This window comes from Capricornis sumatraensis, chromosome 2 (genome assembly GCF_032405125.1).
Source record: "Capricornis sumatraensis isolate serow.1 chromosome 2, serow.2, whole genome shotgun sequence".
In the NCBI taxonomy this organism is placed as follows: domain Eukaryota; kingdom Metazoa; phylum Chordata; class Mammalia; order Artiodactyla; family Bovidae; genus Capricornis; species Capricornis sumatraensis.
This window is the reverse complement of record NC_091070.1, coordinates 14,583,984-14,599,679: the sequence shown is the minus strand read 5'-3', so window position 1 is coordinate 14,599,679 and position 15,696 is coordinate 14,583,984. Positions and strand designations below refer to the sequence as shown.

At 55.4% G+C, this 15,696-nt stretch overlaps 1 protein-coding gene across 1 annotated transcript; it reads right to left on the bottom strand.

Annotated features, from left to right (window-relative positions):
• Positions 1-7,881: 7,881 nt before the first annotated feature.
• ZDHHC22 (zinc finger DHHC-type palmitoyltransferase 22) lies at positions 7,882-13,639 on the bottom strand. Its single transcript, XM_068966768.1, has 2 exons — positions 13,114-13,639; positions 7,882-8,147 (listed from the first exon to the last, which is right to left on the bottom strand). The coding sequence occupies exons 1-2, from the start codon at positions 13,637-13,639 to the stop codon at positions 7,882-7,884; spliced, it is 792 nt and encodes a 263-aa protein (XP_068822869.1).
• Positions 13,640-15,696: the final 2,057 nt, after the last annotated feature.

Genomic DNA, 15,696 nt, shown 5'->3' with positions numbered 1-15,696 from the left:
CAGGAAAGGAAAGCAGCTCAAGCCAATCCCAGAATTTGAAAGGAGGAGTTTGGCGGTGATGAGGGGAGTGTTATTTTTTTTTAAGGAGATATTGGTGGTAGGGATTTCAGGCATCACGAGTGGACCAGAAAGGGGCATCTGGGTACAGGGACTCTGGGAAGGAGCCCGCACACAGGACTGCCTCCGTTCTGGAAGCGTCCAGCCCCTGCTCTCAGCTCTGTCGGCTCAGGGTTCCAGGTCAGTGCCCGGCTCCGTCTGCTGAGCGGTGGGCTATCGCTGCCTTCCGCTCGGAGGATGTTACCACGTTATCTCGCTTCCGCTGTCCTCTGGGCCCTGCGGAGGCTTCTCTCTTCCCGTATGTTGAGAGTGAGCTTTGACGCATGCTCTGCTTTCTCCTCAGAGCCCAGGCCATCTCAGGGTCTCTGGTGCCTCCCCTGTTCTGGTCCTTGGGGGTGGGTGTGAGAGATGCTGAGCTCAGCCTCCTGGCAGCGTTTCGTCCCCTCCTGCAGGCGCCACAACAATGCCTGGGAGGGCAGCAGCCCAGAGACAGCTCAGGCCTTTCCGGCTGGCTGGGCATCGTCCCTGAGCCCTGGAGGAGGGTCCCCAGCCTGCACTGTCCTCAGGCCTCCACAATCAGCCTCCGGAAGAAGCTGCTTCATCCAGGGCAGTTTGCCATTATCATCATTCTGGGAGGAACCAGATTCACCTCACTGGCTCTGAAGTCAGCCTGTTTCCATCTGCACAGCCACCTTAGGCAGCTGACTGCCCTATGAAGTCAGAGGCTGAGCCTTGGGCCTCTTTCTGTCCCCACCAAGGCCTATCGCATAGTGAGTGCATGCTTAGTCGCTTCAGTCGTGTCTGACTCTTTGTTGGACGCTGTGGACTGTGGCCCACCAGGCTCCTCTGTCCATGGAATTTTCTAGGCAAGAATACTGGAGTGGGTTACCATTCCCTTCTCCAGGGGATCTTCCCGACCCAGGAATTGAACCTGGGTCTCCTGAATGGAAGGCAGATTCTTTACTTCTCAGCCACCAGGAAGTGACACCTAGTGCTGAATAAATGGGTTGGATGCATCCATCAGTCAATGAATTGATGAACAAAAACTCGACTCATGGTTACTTTTCAGCAGGAAATTTATTGGATATCTATAACAGTCCATGTGTAAAGACCAACTAGTGTCTGGGTTAGAAGGATAAACTCAGGAGCAGGCACCTGGGTTCAAATCCCAGCTCTGCCACAAGGCTTTGGGCAAATGATATAACCTCTCTGTGCCTCTGTTTCTTTATCTGGAAAACAGAGGTAATACTAAAGCACACCTCGAGGGGTTACTGTGAGGAATAAACAGTGCATACGTGTATATGATAAGGTTCTGCCAGGTAAAGAATGCTCAGGAAGAGTTGGTCATTATCACTCACAGTAGAATTACTGCAACAGCAGCGTCGGTGGGCCACACTCTCACGAGGCGTGGGGGAATCCAGGGCAGTCCATCATCTCCACTCCTACCTTCTACGGCTTACAGTAGAGTTGGGAGACAAACCCACGCAGGAGGCAGTCAGTTAGAGCTGCCAAGTGTTGAGGAAGATCCCTCCAGTGCTGGACTGCATACCTTATGGCATGTGGTGGGACTGGGAGAGGCCTAGGCAGAGGGAAGAGGCCTGTGGTTGTGGGGCTGTCCACCAGGGGGCAGCACACCACAAAGGGCATGTGGACCTCGCCAGTTAAGACAGGAGGAGATGGTGTGACCTGCAGTCTTCCCTGCGTTTCAGGGTTTTCAGCTTTTCGATTCTCCTCTACTCCCAGAGGCTATCTTGACAGAAACAGTTTCCCTCCAACCCCACTTGCTGAGTCTGGCTGGGAAGGAAAGAGGGATGGGGGAGCTCCCAGGGGCCCCTCTTTGGGGCCAGAAAGAGGTCCCAGTTGAGCTCTCCAGCGGCTTCAGGCTGAAACTCGGCAATGACCATGACCCCCTGCCTTCAGACTCCAACCCAGAGGACCCTGCCGATCTAGACATCAGTTTGTGCCCGATGCACCCAAGTGGCACCGCCTGGACCTAGGAGGAGCCAAGGTTTAGGCTGAGTCAAGGTTTTGTAAGAAGTGGTCAGAGGGAGGAGGCAGGGAGCACGTGCCCTCAAGACTAAAAATCTTCCTCAGCTGTGGCCTCACGTTGCCTACTCATGATCCCATCCCTCGTACATGGAGACTTGAAATTCCCAGAAATCACCTGGCATCCCTCCTTCTGGATAGTCCTTCCTGTCCCCACTTTCACCCACATCCTTGCTTTTCTGCCCAACCAACTCCTGTTCATCCTGTGTGACCCAGGTGTCACCTCCTCTGAGGAGTCTTCCAGCTTACCCATGGCCCAGTGAGTGCTCTCCCCCAGGCTTCCCTAGCACCTTGTCCCTCTCCCTCCCGTCTATGCTCTCATACCTCAGAACCACAACCATCTGTGATTGGTTGTCTTGCCAGTGAACTCCCCTAGATTAAGCAATGGGTCTCAGTCATCTTCACCTGCCTGGTTCTTGGCATTTTGCCTGGCATCGAGTTGGCATCAATGAAAGTTTAAGGAATGAGTGGAGGAGCTGGGCCCGCACCACCCAGAGAGAGAGGAAGAAGGCAGAGGCAGAGACCAACACCAAGAACAGCTGAGCCACCCCTCCCCACCCCACCACACCAACAGGCTCACCTTGGCTGGTAAGCAGGACCAGGGTTCTGCCTCACCTCTAAAGCACCTGGGATAAGATGGGAGCCAAGCATCCTTGCTCCCTTGCCCAGCCCTCCTTTCTCCCCAGCAGGAGGGGCTGCCTCTCAAGCATCTCTGAGAGTATGCCCAGAAGGTACAGAAAGGAGCCAGGAAACTTGGGGGACCAAATGCATGGAATGACAGGGACAGCTGTGTTCTTAGGGGAGGAGACTGGCTGAAAGATGCCTGCCAGGACCTAGGACTGGCTCCTCATTACAGTGGAGGGCAATGTAGTTTAGGTCTCCTCAAGTACATCGTTTTCCCAATGCTTCTTTGGTTCTTGAACACTGAGGAGCCCAGTGTATCGCTCCATCTGACTCTGGGTGTGGAGGCCAGAGGACCTGTGACCTCTATTGCCACGGGCAGATGGTTTCCGACCCCCAGTTTTGGGAGTCAGAGTTGTGTGTTAAAGTAAGCTCTGACCCTCTTCCCCCACTCAGGGTTGCAGGGTGGTTATTAGTGACACCATCAACTGCCAGCCAATGATGGGCCAATGACAGCATCCAAGTGCTTCAGGGGGCCCTGAACCCCACCCAGGACCCCACCTAGGGTCATGTTCTCCCAACTCCAGGGCTCCTGCTGGCCTTGCTGGCCTGCCCTTAGAGGGCACCCTGGTCACCCCACTTCTACCTTCAGGATCACTTCAGATCTTTCCCCGGTAGCTCTCTGGTCATGCTCCCTGTCTGTGAAGTGGCTTTGGCATCCCCCCTCCTTACCAGCCCACAGCCGCTAACCACCCGGACCCTGGTTACATCACACTCAGAATGTAGCAAATGCCTCTTATCAGGTCCCTCCCACTTTCAGTCTACCTGCCAAGGCTCCATTTCTGAATTCTAGATCTAATCAGGTAATCCCCTTGCTCAAACCTTCAATGGTTCCCTCAGTCAATTCAGTTCAGTCGCTCAATTGTGTCCAACTCTGCGATCCTATGGACTGCAGCACGCCAGGCCTCCCTGTCCATCACCAACTCCCAGAACTTGCTCAAACTCATGTCCATCGAGTCGGTGATGCCATCCAACCATCTCATCCTCTGTCATCCCCTTCCCCCACCTTCAATCTTTCCCAGCATCAGGGTCTTTTCCAAGGACTCAGTTCTTTGCATCAGGTGGCCAAAGTATTCCCTGCTGCTGCTGCTAAGTCGCTTCAGTTGTGTCCGACTCTGTGCGACCCCATAGACCGCAGCCCACCAGGCTCCCCTGTCCCTGGGGTTCTCCAGGCAAGAACACTGGAGTGGGTTGCCATTTCCTTCTCCAATGCATGAAAGTGAAAAGTAAAAGTGAAGTCACTCAGCCGTGTCTGACTCTTAGGGACCCTATGGACTGCAGCCCACCAGGCTCCTCCATCCATGGGATTTTCCAGGCAAGAGTACTGGAGTGGGGTGCCATTGCCTTCTCCAAGTATTCCCTATGACCTGTCAAAGTCATTCTAGATTTCTTAGCTTGGCATTCAAGGCCCCTCTGCTCAGGTCCCGTCTCTTAGCCTTAACTCCGTCTGTAGTGTCCCCTGTGCTTACCGTTCCACGCTCACTCCAAGGCTCCAGGCCTGTTCCCTCCACCCAGGCAGCCCTCCCCGGGTCCCTCCACCTGCTGAGACCTCATCTCCCCTCCCCTACCTTACCCTACCCTACCTGGAAGTCCCATACATCTAGGTATTCTCTCTCCTTCCTCTGAGCACTCCCAGGAATCTCTCCCAGGGTGTGAACCCTTGGAGAACAGCTGTCTCATCTGTCTTCCAGCCCCACTGTGTGCAGAATCCAGTGCTGGGCACATTAGGGGAAGAAGACATATGGAACGTGTGAATAAGCACTGACCTGTGCAAACATTCGGGCCTTGTTTATTGATCATCTGCTATGTGCTGAGCCGCTGCTAGCATCCAGGGCAAGACGGTGAACAAGGCAGATGTCTCTGCCCGGTGGAGTACAGATGGCTCCTGCTCTAGAAAGTGCTGAGGGCTGACCGCCGCTCCATGCGCCCCCTCCCCACCTGCCCCAGCTTATCTAGGGGCTGCCTTGCTGGTTGCCTGGTGGTGAGCGTTCAGGGAATGCAGACCGTATACAACACTGGCCTCGGCTGAAGGTTCTGCAACAGCCAGTTGTGTCCGCCATCAGTCCAGGCTTGCAGGTCTTTGGATACCATCAGAGGTTATGTCCACTCACCTGCTCAGGGACCAGGCCCTCCCCCAGGCCTCAGTCCCCTCCCAGCTCTCCCAGGGCTGGGCAGCTCAAGGTGTCCTGATACTGCAGGAGCCGAGAGGGCAGGGCTCCCCGGCTGATTCTCAGTGCTGCTGAGTTCTGGATGAGATGGAAGACCGGGTGGACTCCCCAGCTGTCCTCTGACATGGGAAGGAGAGGGAGGAGGAGGCAGGGTCAGCCGTTCCATCCCTGGTGCCTGTGGGTCTGCAGATCCTAGCATGCAGACCTGTCTCCAGCCAGGGGTGATGCCCACACTTTTACCAGCCATGCAGCACATCCTTGACCCCTCACAATGGACACTGGCTGAAGGGCAGGAGCAGGGTCCTTGGGGTCCCACACAGCTGCCAGGCATTGCCCTTTTATTGCTGACTTGTGAGGGGAGCCCAGGACCCCAGGGGAGGAGCAGGAGCAGCTGGGACAGCAGAGGTAGATTATGGACAGTGGTCATTTACCTGCTGGGACAGAAGCATTGTTAATTCTTACCTTCAGTATTTTAGCAGTTAGTGTGACTGTGTCTGTGCATTCCAGTCTGGCCAGCCCTGATACCAATGACAGTGCCAAAGCAACCACGTCAAATCCAATTTAAAACCACATATTTTATTGATGTTCTTTACTGACAATACTCAGCCATGTGTACAAATATTACTCAAGCCCCACACCTGGCAACCTCCCCACCGCCACTCCCTCTGGCCAATCAGCCAGGAGATGACTCCCTGCATCATCTGTCTTCTGCTCCTTCACAAGAGCTGAGCCTCCAGGAGTTGGAGCGTGGCAGGGCTGCCTTCCAAGCCTGAGTATTGGGGTCTCCCTGCTCCTCTTCCACTTCCACTGCTTCAGTGTGGTCAGAACTGAGGGTGAGCATGCTCCCCGCCTCAATAACCCCTCCATCCTGGAAGCCTGGGAGCCCCATTTCACCCCCTCTGCCACATCCTTCCCCTCCAAATGACCTGTCCTGCTGACCAGCAAGACGGCAGAGTAACCATTTTTCAGGGAGTGGGAGTCAGTGCATGGGGACAGCAACTGGATGCTCCCGGGGGCAAGGGGTCTCACCATCTTGTTCAGTGTTGTATACCAGTGCCTGGTAGAGACTTGGCACATAGTTGGTGCTCAATAAATACAGTAGGAGGCATGAATGAATGCATGAATATAAGAGGGAGAAGTATGAGCGGGAGGCACTGTTACTACATCAGTTCTCAGAGACATGAAGGCAGGACCTTCCCAAGCTCTGCTCAAGAGCTCAAGGTGTTGTGCAGCCATGGTTGGGGTCACTGTGACCACCAGCTGGACACTGCAGAGTGTGGGCTTCAGCAGGCTGGATGGCGGAACGGCCTTGGGACCCAGTCAGGAGGGGTCATTTGTGTTGTCTCCACTCCCTCATATAACCCAGGGGTCTGGTCATCTGGGCCCCAGAACACACAGCAGCGCCTTCACTCAGAGTCAGTCAGGGCTGGCCTCCTATCTGCACCCCTGTATTCTGCTCCCCCCTTCTTGAGCCTCCACTCTCCCTGTCTCCCTCCTCAGAGTTGCGCATCCCCTTCCAGCTTTGCTTTCCCTGCCACTGCCCCGACCTGCTCCTGAAAGGACTCCATGCCCCTGTTCGCAAATGCCGACACCTCAACTAGCATTAATACCCAGTGGTCCTGAAAGTTTGCACCATGATTTTCAGGCCCCTCCCTACCTGCCCCATCCTCTATGAAAGCAAATAACTCCCAGGCATCTCTGCAGCAGCTCTTGCCTCTGGACCTGGCAAGGGTCCTTTTGTACTCAGGAAGAGGACACAAATCGTGGGGTGGAAAGGAGCTTCCTTTCCCTGACCCTGTGCAGAAATTCCTTCCACAGCACACCTATCAGGTGACTGCTCAGTCCCTTCTGGAATACCTCCAGTTGTGGGGCACTCACTATCTCCCCAGGCAACCATTCAGACATTGAGCAGCTTTAGCTGCTAGAATGTCCTTCAGAAATAAGCCCATTTGCCCCCCTCATTCTCAGTCCTAAAATATTCCAGTGCCCAGTCTCTGAACAACCCCCTCCCCTCCTATTCTGTCTCTATTTTCATAACAACATTCGTCACCACCACCACCCCCCACACAGACACGCATACATACCCTCTTCTATGTAGTTGTACAGTCACACACCTCTCTCATTTATCAGTATCTCCCTTCCTTTCTCCCTTATTCCTTGTCTCCCCACCATCTATGGAAGACCTGGAGGTTGGAGACCAATGGCAAAGGCTGGAAGAGTGCCAGGGAAAATAAGAATCCAGCCAGGTCCTGGACTGGGCTGGGGGGCCCAGCTGGGGTAGGGAGGACAGGAGACAGCAGCTGGAAAATCTCAGGCTGTTGGCTTCTATCTCCCAGAGAAAAGGCCTTGCAACTTGGGGGCTGGGCAGCAAGCTACTGAGTTCTTTTTTCCTTCCACTGTCCACAGTTCCACAGAGATGAAGACACACGACCCTGCTTTCCCAACCTCACTAGCAGTTGGCAGAGCTGACTTGGCTGCCTCTCACCCATGGTCATTTTAAACATTTTTGCCAGATTTCAGGCCCTTAGGGAGCACCATACCAGCAGTAAGAGTCCGCTCCCCACTCCTAGTCTAGGGTTGAAAGGAAAAGCTCTAGCAGATAGCAGTGATGGTGGGAGACTTGGTAGAGAGTGTATGGACCAGGCAGAGACAGAAAGCAGGCACCCAAGGGAAGGAAACAAAAACGGAGGCCTCTGAACAGTTATCAGCCACCAGGCTGGCTCATGGGGGAGCCTAGCAATGCCTGAGTGGCCATCTTTCCCCCTTGAGAACCAACACAGTTCTCTGGTGTTATAGACCAGGGGTGGATGCTAGGACCTTACCAGTCCAAAGTTGTAGTGGGTCATGGGTGGAGACGGGGTGCTGTGGTCTCATGTTCACAAGGAGTCAAGACAGACAGACACACACAGAGGAGTGATGGGAGTGCCTGCTACTTGTCCCGCTGCTTGCAGCTCTCGCTTCCAACATTGAACATGGGGACCAGCAGGCCCAACAGCCACCTCTTCCCGAAGACCTCCTGTAAGTTCTTGCGCCAAGGCCGGGCCCTCACCGCCACCCCCTTCCGCACCTGGTGGCGGGTCTGCCCCCGTAGGATCAACAGCAGCTGATGGCAGCAGAAACCAGCGCAGGCCAGGCCAATGGCAAACCAGAGATAAAGCATGAGGATGACGAACATTTCAGAACCGAGGACAGCTCCTGCAGAGGGCGGGGGGAAAACAAATTTCAGAACCGAGGACAGCTCCTGCAGAGGGCGGGGAAACACCAGACTCGCTTTACACTCAGGCCACGTACGAGACCGCGATCCAGGCAGGCGCTTTCCGCTCCGGAGAGAGGGAGATGAATGAGACTGAAACTACATTTTGTAGGAGTCTCAGCGCTGTGGCGAGGGATAGGACTAGTTGTCCTAACTTTTTATTAATGCTGAGGCGAGAGAGGAGGCGAGAGAGGAGCGCTGGGGACGTGGGGGAGAAGGAAAGGAAACTCCTATAGGCAGTGCCTAGATGCTAACCTTTGCTCAGGGTCAGTGCTTCCCATCTCTCTCTGCCTTCTCTTTGGGGGCTAGAAACAGGGAGAAGGCGGTTTTCTCAGGAGGAGAGAGGGGTGAGCTGAGGACCCTGGAGAGGGAGATGGTGTCTGGGCAACTGGAGAGCCTGCTGCCTTCAGAGCTGTGAGCACTGGCTGGGAGGACTCAGGAAAGTGACAGCATGATGGAGAACAGGGCCTCGTCATCAAGAACTCACGAGCTTCAAGGCAGCGCAGAGGATAATTCAATTATCAATGTTAAAAAGAGGACAGTATGGCCACTGGAACTTTCGGCCAGAGCTGTCCTATCAGAGCTTGCTAAGGCTGGAAGAGGCCCCCAAGGCCATCAGTCTAGCCCCCTGCCTTGAGCCGGACCTCCCTTAAACCCCTCTAAATCCGCACTCTGCATGACTGGCTCAAACATCCACTGAGTAAGCGATTGACCATTCTCTTCCAAGCTGGAGTGGTCGGTCCTTGCTAAGTTTGACTCTCCCAGCCCTGTGGCCTTGCACAAGTTTCTTAACCTCTCTGAGTTGGCTCATAATGTAAAATGGGTAGAATAGCAATAATTCCACAGGGTTGCATCATTCAGGGACACTGTGTGCCCAGTGGCCAGCATTCTGGTTCACACGCAGCCCAGCCCTCCCTGCTGAGCATCCTTCACAGATAAGAAGACTACCTCCAAAAGAGGCTCAAGTTTAACTCCTAAAACCATCAAGTTTCCCCTTCTCCTTTCCAGGGCTTGGAGACCTGGTTGATCTACAACTTTGGCAGCCTCCACCTGCCCAGCCACCAAGGCAGTGGGCCTAGCAGAGAAATCAAAAGACCTCCTCAGCCCCTCTCTCCTGCAGGGCAAGCTCACCACCGCTCCTCCCAGTGAGATGCAAGTGCCTGCCAGAGACCCCACCTTACAACCTACTCATCCCTGCAAATCTTAACCATATACCTCCCTTCTCCAGTTTCCCCTGGCCCCCAAGGACCTTTTCTCATCTCCCCAAGCTTCCATTTCCAGACTCCTGAGGGCTGGGCTTTTAAAACTTTTCCAGTCTGAGCAATGCTGGACTCAGCAACGAGGAGGACATGGATATGACTCAGGTTTGTTCATTAGCATCCCTGTCTTGCCCTCAGCCCTAGGAGCTTTGATAGCAAGTTTCTCTTGGCAAACTTGGGGACAGATAAGTCCCACTGCCCAAGGGATGGAAAGCTCAGTCCAGCTGGCTTGCACTGGGGGCAGGGAACACCTTAGGCTGTCCCATGCCTCTGACCCACTTCTTCCTTGTCAGGTTAGCTCAGGCAGCCACGTGTAGGATGAAGGACCCTGGGACCATGGTGCCCTCTGGGGTGCAGGATGCTGACAGGCAAAGAGGGCCTGCAAGCTGGGATGTGCGAACATCAGAGCTGTCAAGCACAAGCATGCCTTGCAATGCAGCCTCAGGGACAGGCCTGGGCTGATGGAAGCTGTTTTCCATAGGCTTTTTTTCTGGCACAAATTAAGGCATATAGAAAAGACCTTGTGGCCTTTCCTTGGCCCCTTGCAGCAGCTATAAAAGGCTATTCTGGGGATCTGTTTTCTCTCAAAGTGTTTGAAGATACCTAGCCTGGTTGCCTCAGCTCCTCTGAACTATTTAATAATAGTTCTGCTCCTTTTAGAAAATCACAGAATTTTCCTAATGGGTTGCAACAGTCACACCATCCAGTCTCTCCAGCCCGGCTTCCCACCAAGCACCTTTGACAGAGCATCACCCAGATCTTTAACATCCATCCAGGGATAAGAAGCTCCCTCCCTCCCAAAGTGGCTCAATCATCAAGAAGCAACTTCAGAGGGGCAGCCCCAGGAAGCAGTATGGTGGGAAGAATATGGGCTCTGGATGCTAGCAGCCCTGAGTCGAAATCTTGGGTTTGATACTCTGTGTTTCAAAGCAACTTATCCTTGTGAAGCCTTTCGTTGCTGAGTCTTTAAAAATTATATAATAATACTTATCTCACAGACTTGTCCTGAGGATTGGCTGAAATGAGATCTGTGTGGTGAGTAGCACATACAGTTTGCCCAACAAACATTAACCTTTTTATTTGTCCATTGGATTTTTTTGGCACCTACCACACTGGCATAGTCTTCCAAGTGCTATGAACACAGGTCAGATGGCATCACCTCCATTTCTCAGATGAGAAGAATGAGACTCAGAGAGGTGACACAACCTGCAGTGGCCCATAAAGCCAAAAGCAAGAATAACTTCTGAAAATTTCACTGGCCAGCCCTTCTTCTCTGGCACCAACTGAGGGCATGTGGGCAGTACCCATCTGAAGACCCATCCCAGTTTTAGCCCCCAGGGCCCACATTCGCAGCCATCCCATGCTCTGGTGGCAGATCCACTTTAGGGGCAGCCCCAGTTGAGGACAAGTCAGCCTGGGCACCTTTGTTCCTTTTAACACCCTCCTGTCCACCTAGCTTCCTGAGCAGATGAGAAGTCGGGGGGAGCCTCAACCATTTGGGCTAAGAAGTGAGGGAGAAGGGACAGGAAAGCAGAAGCTGAATAGGGGAGGTGTGTGTCAGGGCAAGGGAGAGAAAGGCTGGCAAGGGGAAAGATGTGTGTGTGTGTGTGTGTGTGTGTGTGTGTGTGTGTGTTTTAGTTGCTCAGTCATGCCTGACTTCTTTGCAACCCCGTGGACTATAGCCCGCCAGGCTCCTCTGTCCATGGGATTCTCCAGGCAAGAGTACTAGAGTGGGTTGCCATTCCCTTCTCCAAGGGGAAAGATGAAAGCCTGGCAAAGGAGGAAAGTGAGATGAGACAGTTGGAGATTAGAAATCAAGGCCTCCTTTACTAGGGGGTCTGGTGAGGAGGTAAAGGATAGTGGGGCTTATTCTTCTGCTGGAACCAGGATCTGGGCCCCAAGAAAGGGACTGACTGGCTCTGTTTCCCCATCAGATTAAAGCAAGAGGTCCCTCTCCCTTACTTTCCTGTCTCCCAAACCTAGCACATATGGACAGTCCTCAAGCCCAGGCTTATCTCAAATCAAACCATTTCAAAATCCTCCCTTAGCAAGCATCCATTTTTATGTGAATAAAACTACTTGGAAAAGGAAGTGTTATCAGGCTCTCTGGCTCTCCTCCTTTCTCCACCTGCCTGTGCTCACACTCCACCCCCTAACCCGCCCACCTGCCCTCCCCCAGCCTGGTTATTTCAGTCCCCGGCAGCCTCCCATGCTGGCACCCGCCCAGGTCCAGAAGGCCCCGAGAGCTCTGAGTTCTGGGCCCAGATCAACCACCAGCCCTCAAGACAGCCCTCTTCGCTGGGTCCTTCCTGGGCCTCTGTGTTCCCACTGCCAAATGGCACCAAGCTCTCTGTCTTCTAAGGACTGGGCCACAGCCCCAACGAAAGACCAAAATGATGCTTCCCCAGAGTAGAGCAGAATTTCTTATGAGCATCCAGCCCAGACATACCACAACCATTTGGGGTTCTCAGTGGAAGTAGCTGTATTCTGTCTTTCTTTGTCCCTGAAAGGTCAGTGGGAGAGGACACAAGCTATTTGTCCTGAGCTGTTGTGTGTTGTCTATAAAGACCTGGGAGGCAGGCCAGAGGCTGTCATTCGGAAATAAAAAGATACTGGACAACGATTTAATCCCGTCTGAGTCTGTTTCTTCATGAGAAATGGAAATAACAATGTCATACACACATGGCTACCTGTCCATATATATATATATATATATATATATATATATGCTACTGATTGTAAGAACCAAGACAGTCAGGGCCAGGGTGGGCGAAGTGAAGGAAATGAGGTCAGGGCAGATTTCAAGGCCAGCTAAGGAGGTAAGAACTGCCACCAGGGACCAGGTCCCTTTGGGCCTTGATACCCCAGTCTCCTTGGGGTACGCTTTACAAGGTACAGCCCTCACCAGGGTGCCTAGCTGACCCCAGTGTGAGGGCCCCCACACACCTGGCTCCTGCAGGTGTAAGAGCTTCCTGGAGAGTCAGATGCCCCGCCAGTCCTGTGATGCTGGTGTGAAGATGGTCATTAAATATGGCTACAACTCCAACCAGGGTGCTCTTTGCTCTGAGCCATCTGTAGACCAGAGAACAACCTGATGGGGTCAAATATAACGGGTAGAAGGGCAAGACTGGCCCGGCACCCTGGTTAACCTCCCTGTGGTTGGTTGGCGAGATCTTTAGAGGGCAAAGTCCTTGGAGGAATGAGTGAGCCGGACTGGGGTCCAGGCAGAGGAAGGTCATAGCATGGGGCTACCTCACAGGCTGCATGGAGGGACTGCCAGCACTCAGCCCTGCCTGCTACAGAGAAGGTGTATTGCCTGGATGGCCACAGTTCAATGAGCACATGGGCAGTGGCACCCAATGAGATAATGAACGAGGATGGGGGTGGAGAGGGAGGTTGCCAGGTGACATAGATGCCCAGTTAGTTTGAATTTCAAATAGATAACAAAACAAAACAAACAAAAAAAACTAATATGAATATGTCCCCTGCAATATTCAGGTAATACTTGTACTGAAAAGTTAAGCATCGTTTTATCTGAAATTACAGTGTAACTGGTCATCCTGTATATTATTTGCTAAACCTGGCAAACGTAGGGTTGAGGTGGAAGGTCTCTGTGTAGGGCCCAACCTGCCTGCCAAGGCCCACTCACCGGAGAAGAACTGGCTGATGGAGGTGGGAAGGAGCGTGAGGAAGGCCAGGGGGTGGGCGAAGGAGATGGACAGGACCGCGGAGATGTAGGCCACGCCGGCCACCGTGGAGTAGAGGCAGGCCAGCGAGGTGTAGAGGCAGAACAGGACGAAGTTTCGCATGTTCCTGCTCCCGATGCAGTTGCCGGTGAAGAAACAGTGGTGGTCGTGCCTCAGGGTGACTCTGGCGCACACGCGGCAGAAGTGGGTGCTGGGCGGGGGGCACAGGGCCCTCCTGGCCTCAGCCCCCTGGCAGGCATCCAGGTCGTCCGGGGAGTTCTGGATGACCAGGACGTAGTTGCCCAGGGCGTTGGTGGAGAGGAACAGGAAGAGCGCCCCATGGAGCAGGGCGGGCGAGAAGAGGCGGGCGGCCGTGGGGTCCTCACGCATGCGGGGCAGAAACAGGAAGAGCTGCAGCACCAAGGTCACCAGGGCGATGCACAGGAAGTAGGCGGGGGCCACCACGTTGAGCAGCCTCAGGGCCAGCATCCTCAATCACATTCCTAAGGGTCCAGGGTGAGAGGGAGACTTACCGCAGTGTCCCGAGGGTGCCCTAGGGTGCTCCCCAGTTCTGTCTGTTCTGCTCCACGAAAATCCCTCAGATCGCCCCTCCTCTTCTCCCTAACTGTGACCCAGCAGGCGTGACACCCTGAGATCACCATGGCCTCTCGGAGCCAAGCCCTACCTCCTGGTGTCTGCCTCCTCCATTTTTGAGCAACCTCAGCACCCTGGAGCCCCCCTGGAGGTCAGGCACGAGGAAGGCTAGGTCAAGGAGGTGGAGCGGGGGAGGGGAGCTAGGACTCTGCTCCTCTGTGGCAGTGGAAACGTGCCTGGGTTTGGGATTTCTTCCTCCGACCCCTAGGAGGACAAAGCAGAAGATCTGGGGTGGGGGCAGATGGAAATGACCTACTGCCAGTCCTGTTTCACCTCCCCTTTCTCTGCCCCACCGCCCATCTTGGGCAGTACTCAGCAACCTTACCCATACCCCAGACAGCGTTGGGGGTATGTGTGCCTGTGGGTCCCCTGATGTTTGCATGGGGTGTGGGGGGCTGTTCCCTGTGTGTGGTTCTATGTGTGTAATCTGTGTGTGCGCCTGTGTATCTGTGTTTATGTGTGTCTGAGTGTACACATAGCAGCCGCTGCCTCCTGGCTTCTTAGAAAAATCAATGACAACAATCAATACATTCACACACACATTTAGGATGGGGGGGGGGCGGGTGGCGCACACCGGAATACCAGGGTCAGCTGGTTTTGCTCAGTCCATCTCTCCGACTGCTGACTGCCCTAGCTATTTCTTGGCAAAGAGGCAACGAAATTAAAATCCCCCTACGCCCCCTCCCCCGCCCCCTCCCACCGCTACCCACTTTGCGCCTGCCTCCCGCCCTCCTGGTGCGAGAAACCCAAACAACCCCGATGGCGCCGCCGAAACCCTTTCGATGCCAACAAGCTCTCCCCCGGCACAGAAGTGGCTGCTTGGCCAGCCTTTCAGCGGACCTACGCCCGCCGCGGATTGCAGCCCCGCACCAACACATTTATTCCCCCTCGCCCCTCACAGTCCCGGTTCCTGCCCAGCTCCGGAAGCCACTGAAAAATAGGATTCTGGGCGCCCGCGAGAACTTTTCCAGGGGCTCAGGAGTAGGCGAGCCTAAGACTCGAGAAAAGTTCTAAGAAGGGTTGTTGCACCCAGGATGGGCGAATGCCACGAGGCCTCGGTCCAGGCTGTCCGGTGCCAATCGGGTGACTGATCACCTTGGAGTCCCCTTTCCAGGTGCCGGAGCCCCCAAAAGACTGGCGGCCGCCGTAGGGACCGCGGGCCTCTGTCAGCGGCGGGGGTCTCGGCGCAGGGCTGAGACCACTGGGGGTGGTCGCTGGGGGCCCCTCACCGCCCCTCCGCCAGACGCTCCGGGGGTGCTGCGGCGGCGGCGGCTCTGCCCACCCCCAGAGAGCCGGCAACCCGGGCTCCGGCGAGAACCAAGTGTCTTCCCCACGCCGGTCGCCAGGGGGGCCGCGGGAGCAGCTTCCAGATGCGCCGCGGCGCCGGGAAGAAGGACGGGCTGGGGGCTGCGAGGGGCGCGCGGCCGGCGGCCGCAGCCCCAGCCGCGAGCGGGAGAAGGGACCGCGGGGGCCGCCGCTGTCCGTTCAGCACTGGCGCCGGCCTCGCCCGCCGAGAAGGGAGGCACAGCCGGGGCCCCGGCGAGACAGACAGCGCGGGCGGCCGCGGTCTGGGCGGCCACCGCCTCCCGGGCGCCCGGGAAGCCGCCCCCCGCGCCGCCGCAGAGCGGGTGGGGAGAGGAACTCACCGAGCTCTGGCCGCCGACAAGAGGAGCCCCGGACGCCGGCTCTCGCCCTCCCCGAGGCTGCAAAGTTGCGGGCTCGGCCCCACGGGCTCTCAGCCTCCTCACGGTTCGCTGGGGGACCGGGCAGGTAGCGGGGGTGTCGGGAGGAGGGAGCGGGCAGCTGCCGTCCTCCCACTTGGGCGCCGGCGAGAGGGGGCCAGGAGGCGGCGGGGACAGCAGCTGGGCATCCCCCCACCCCGCCCTTCCCAG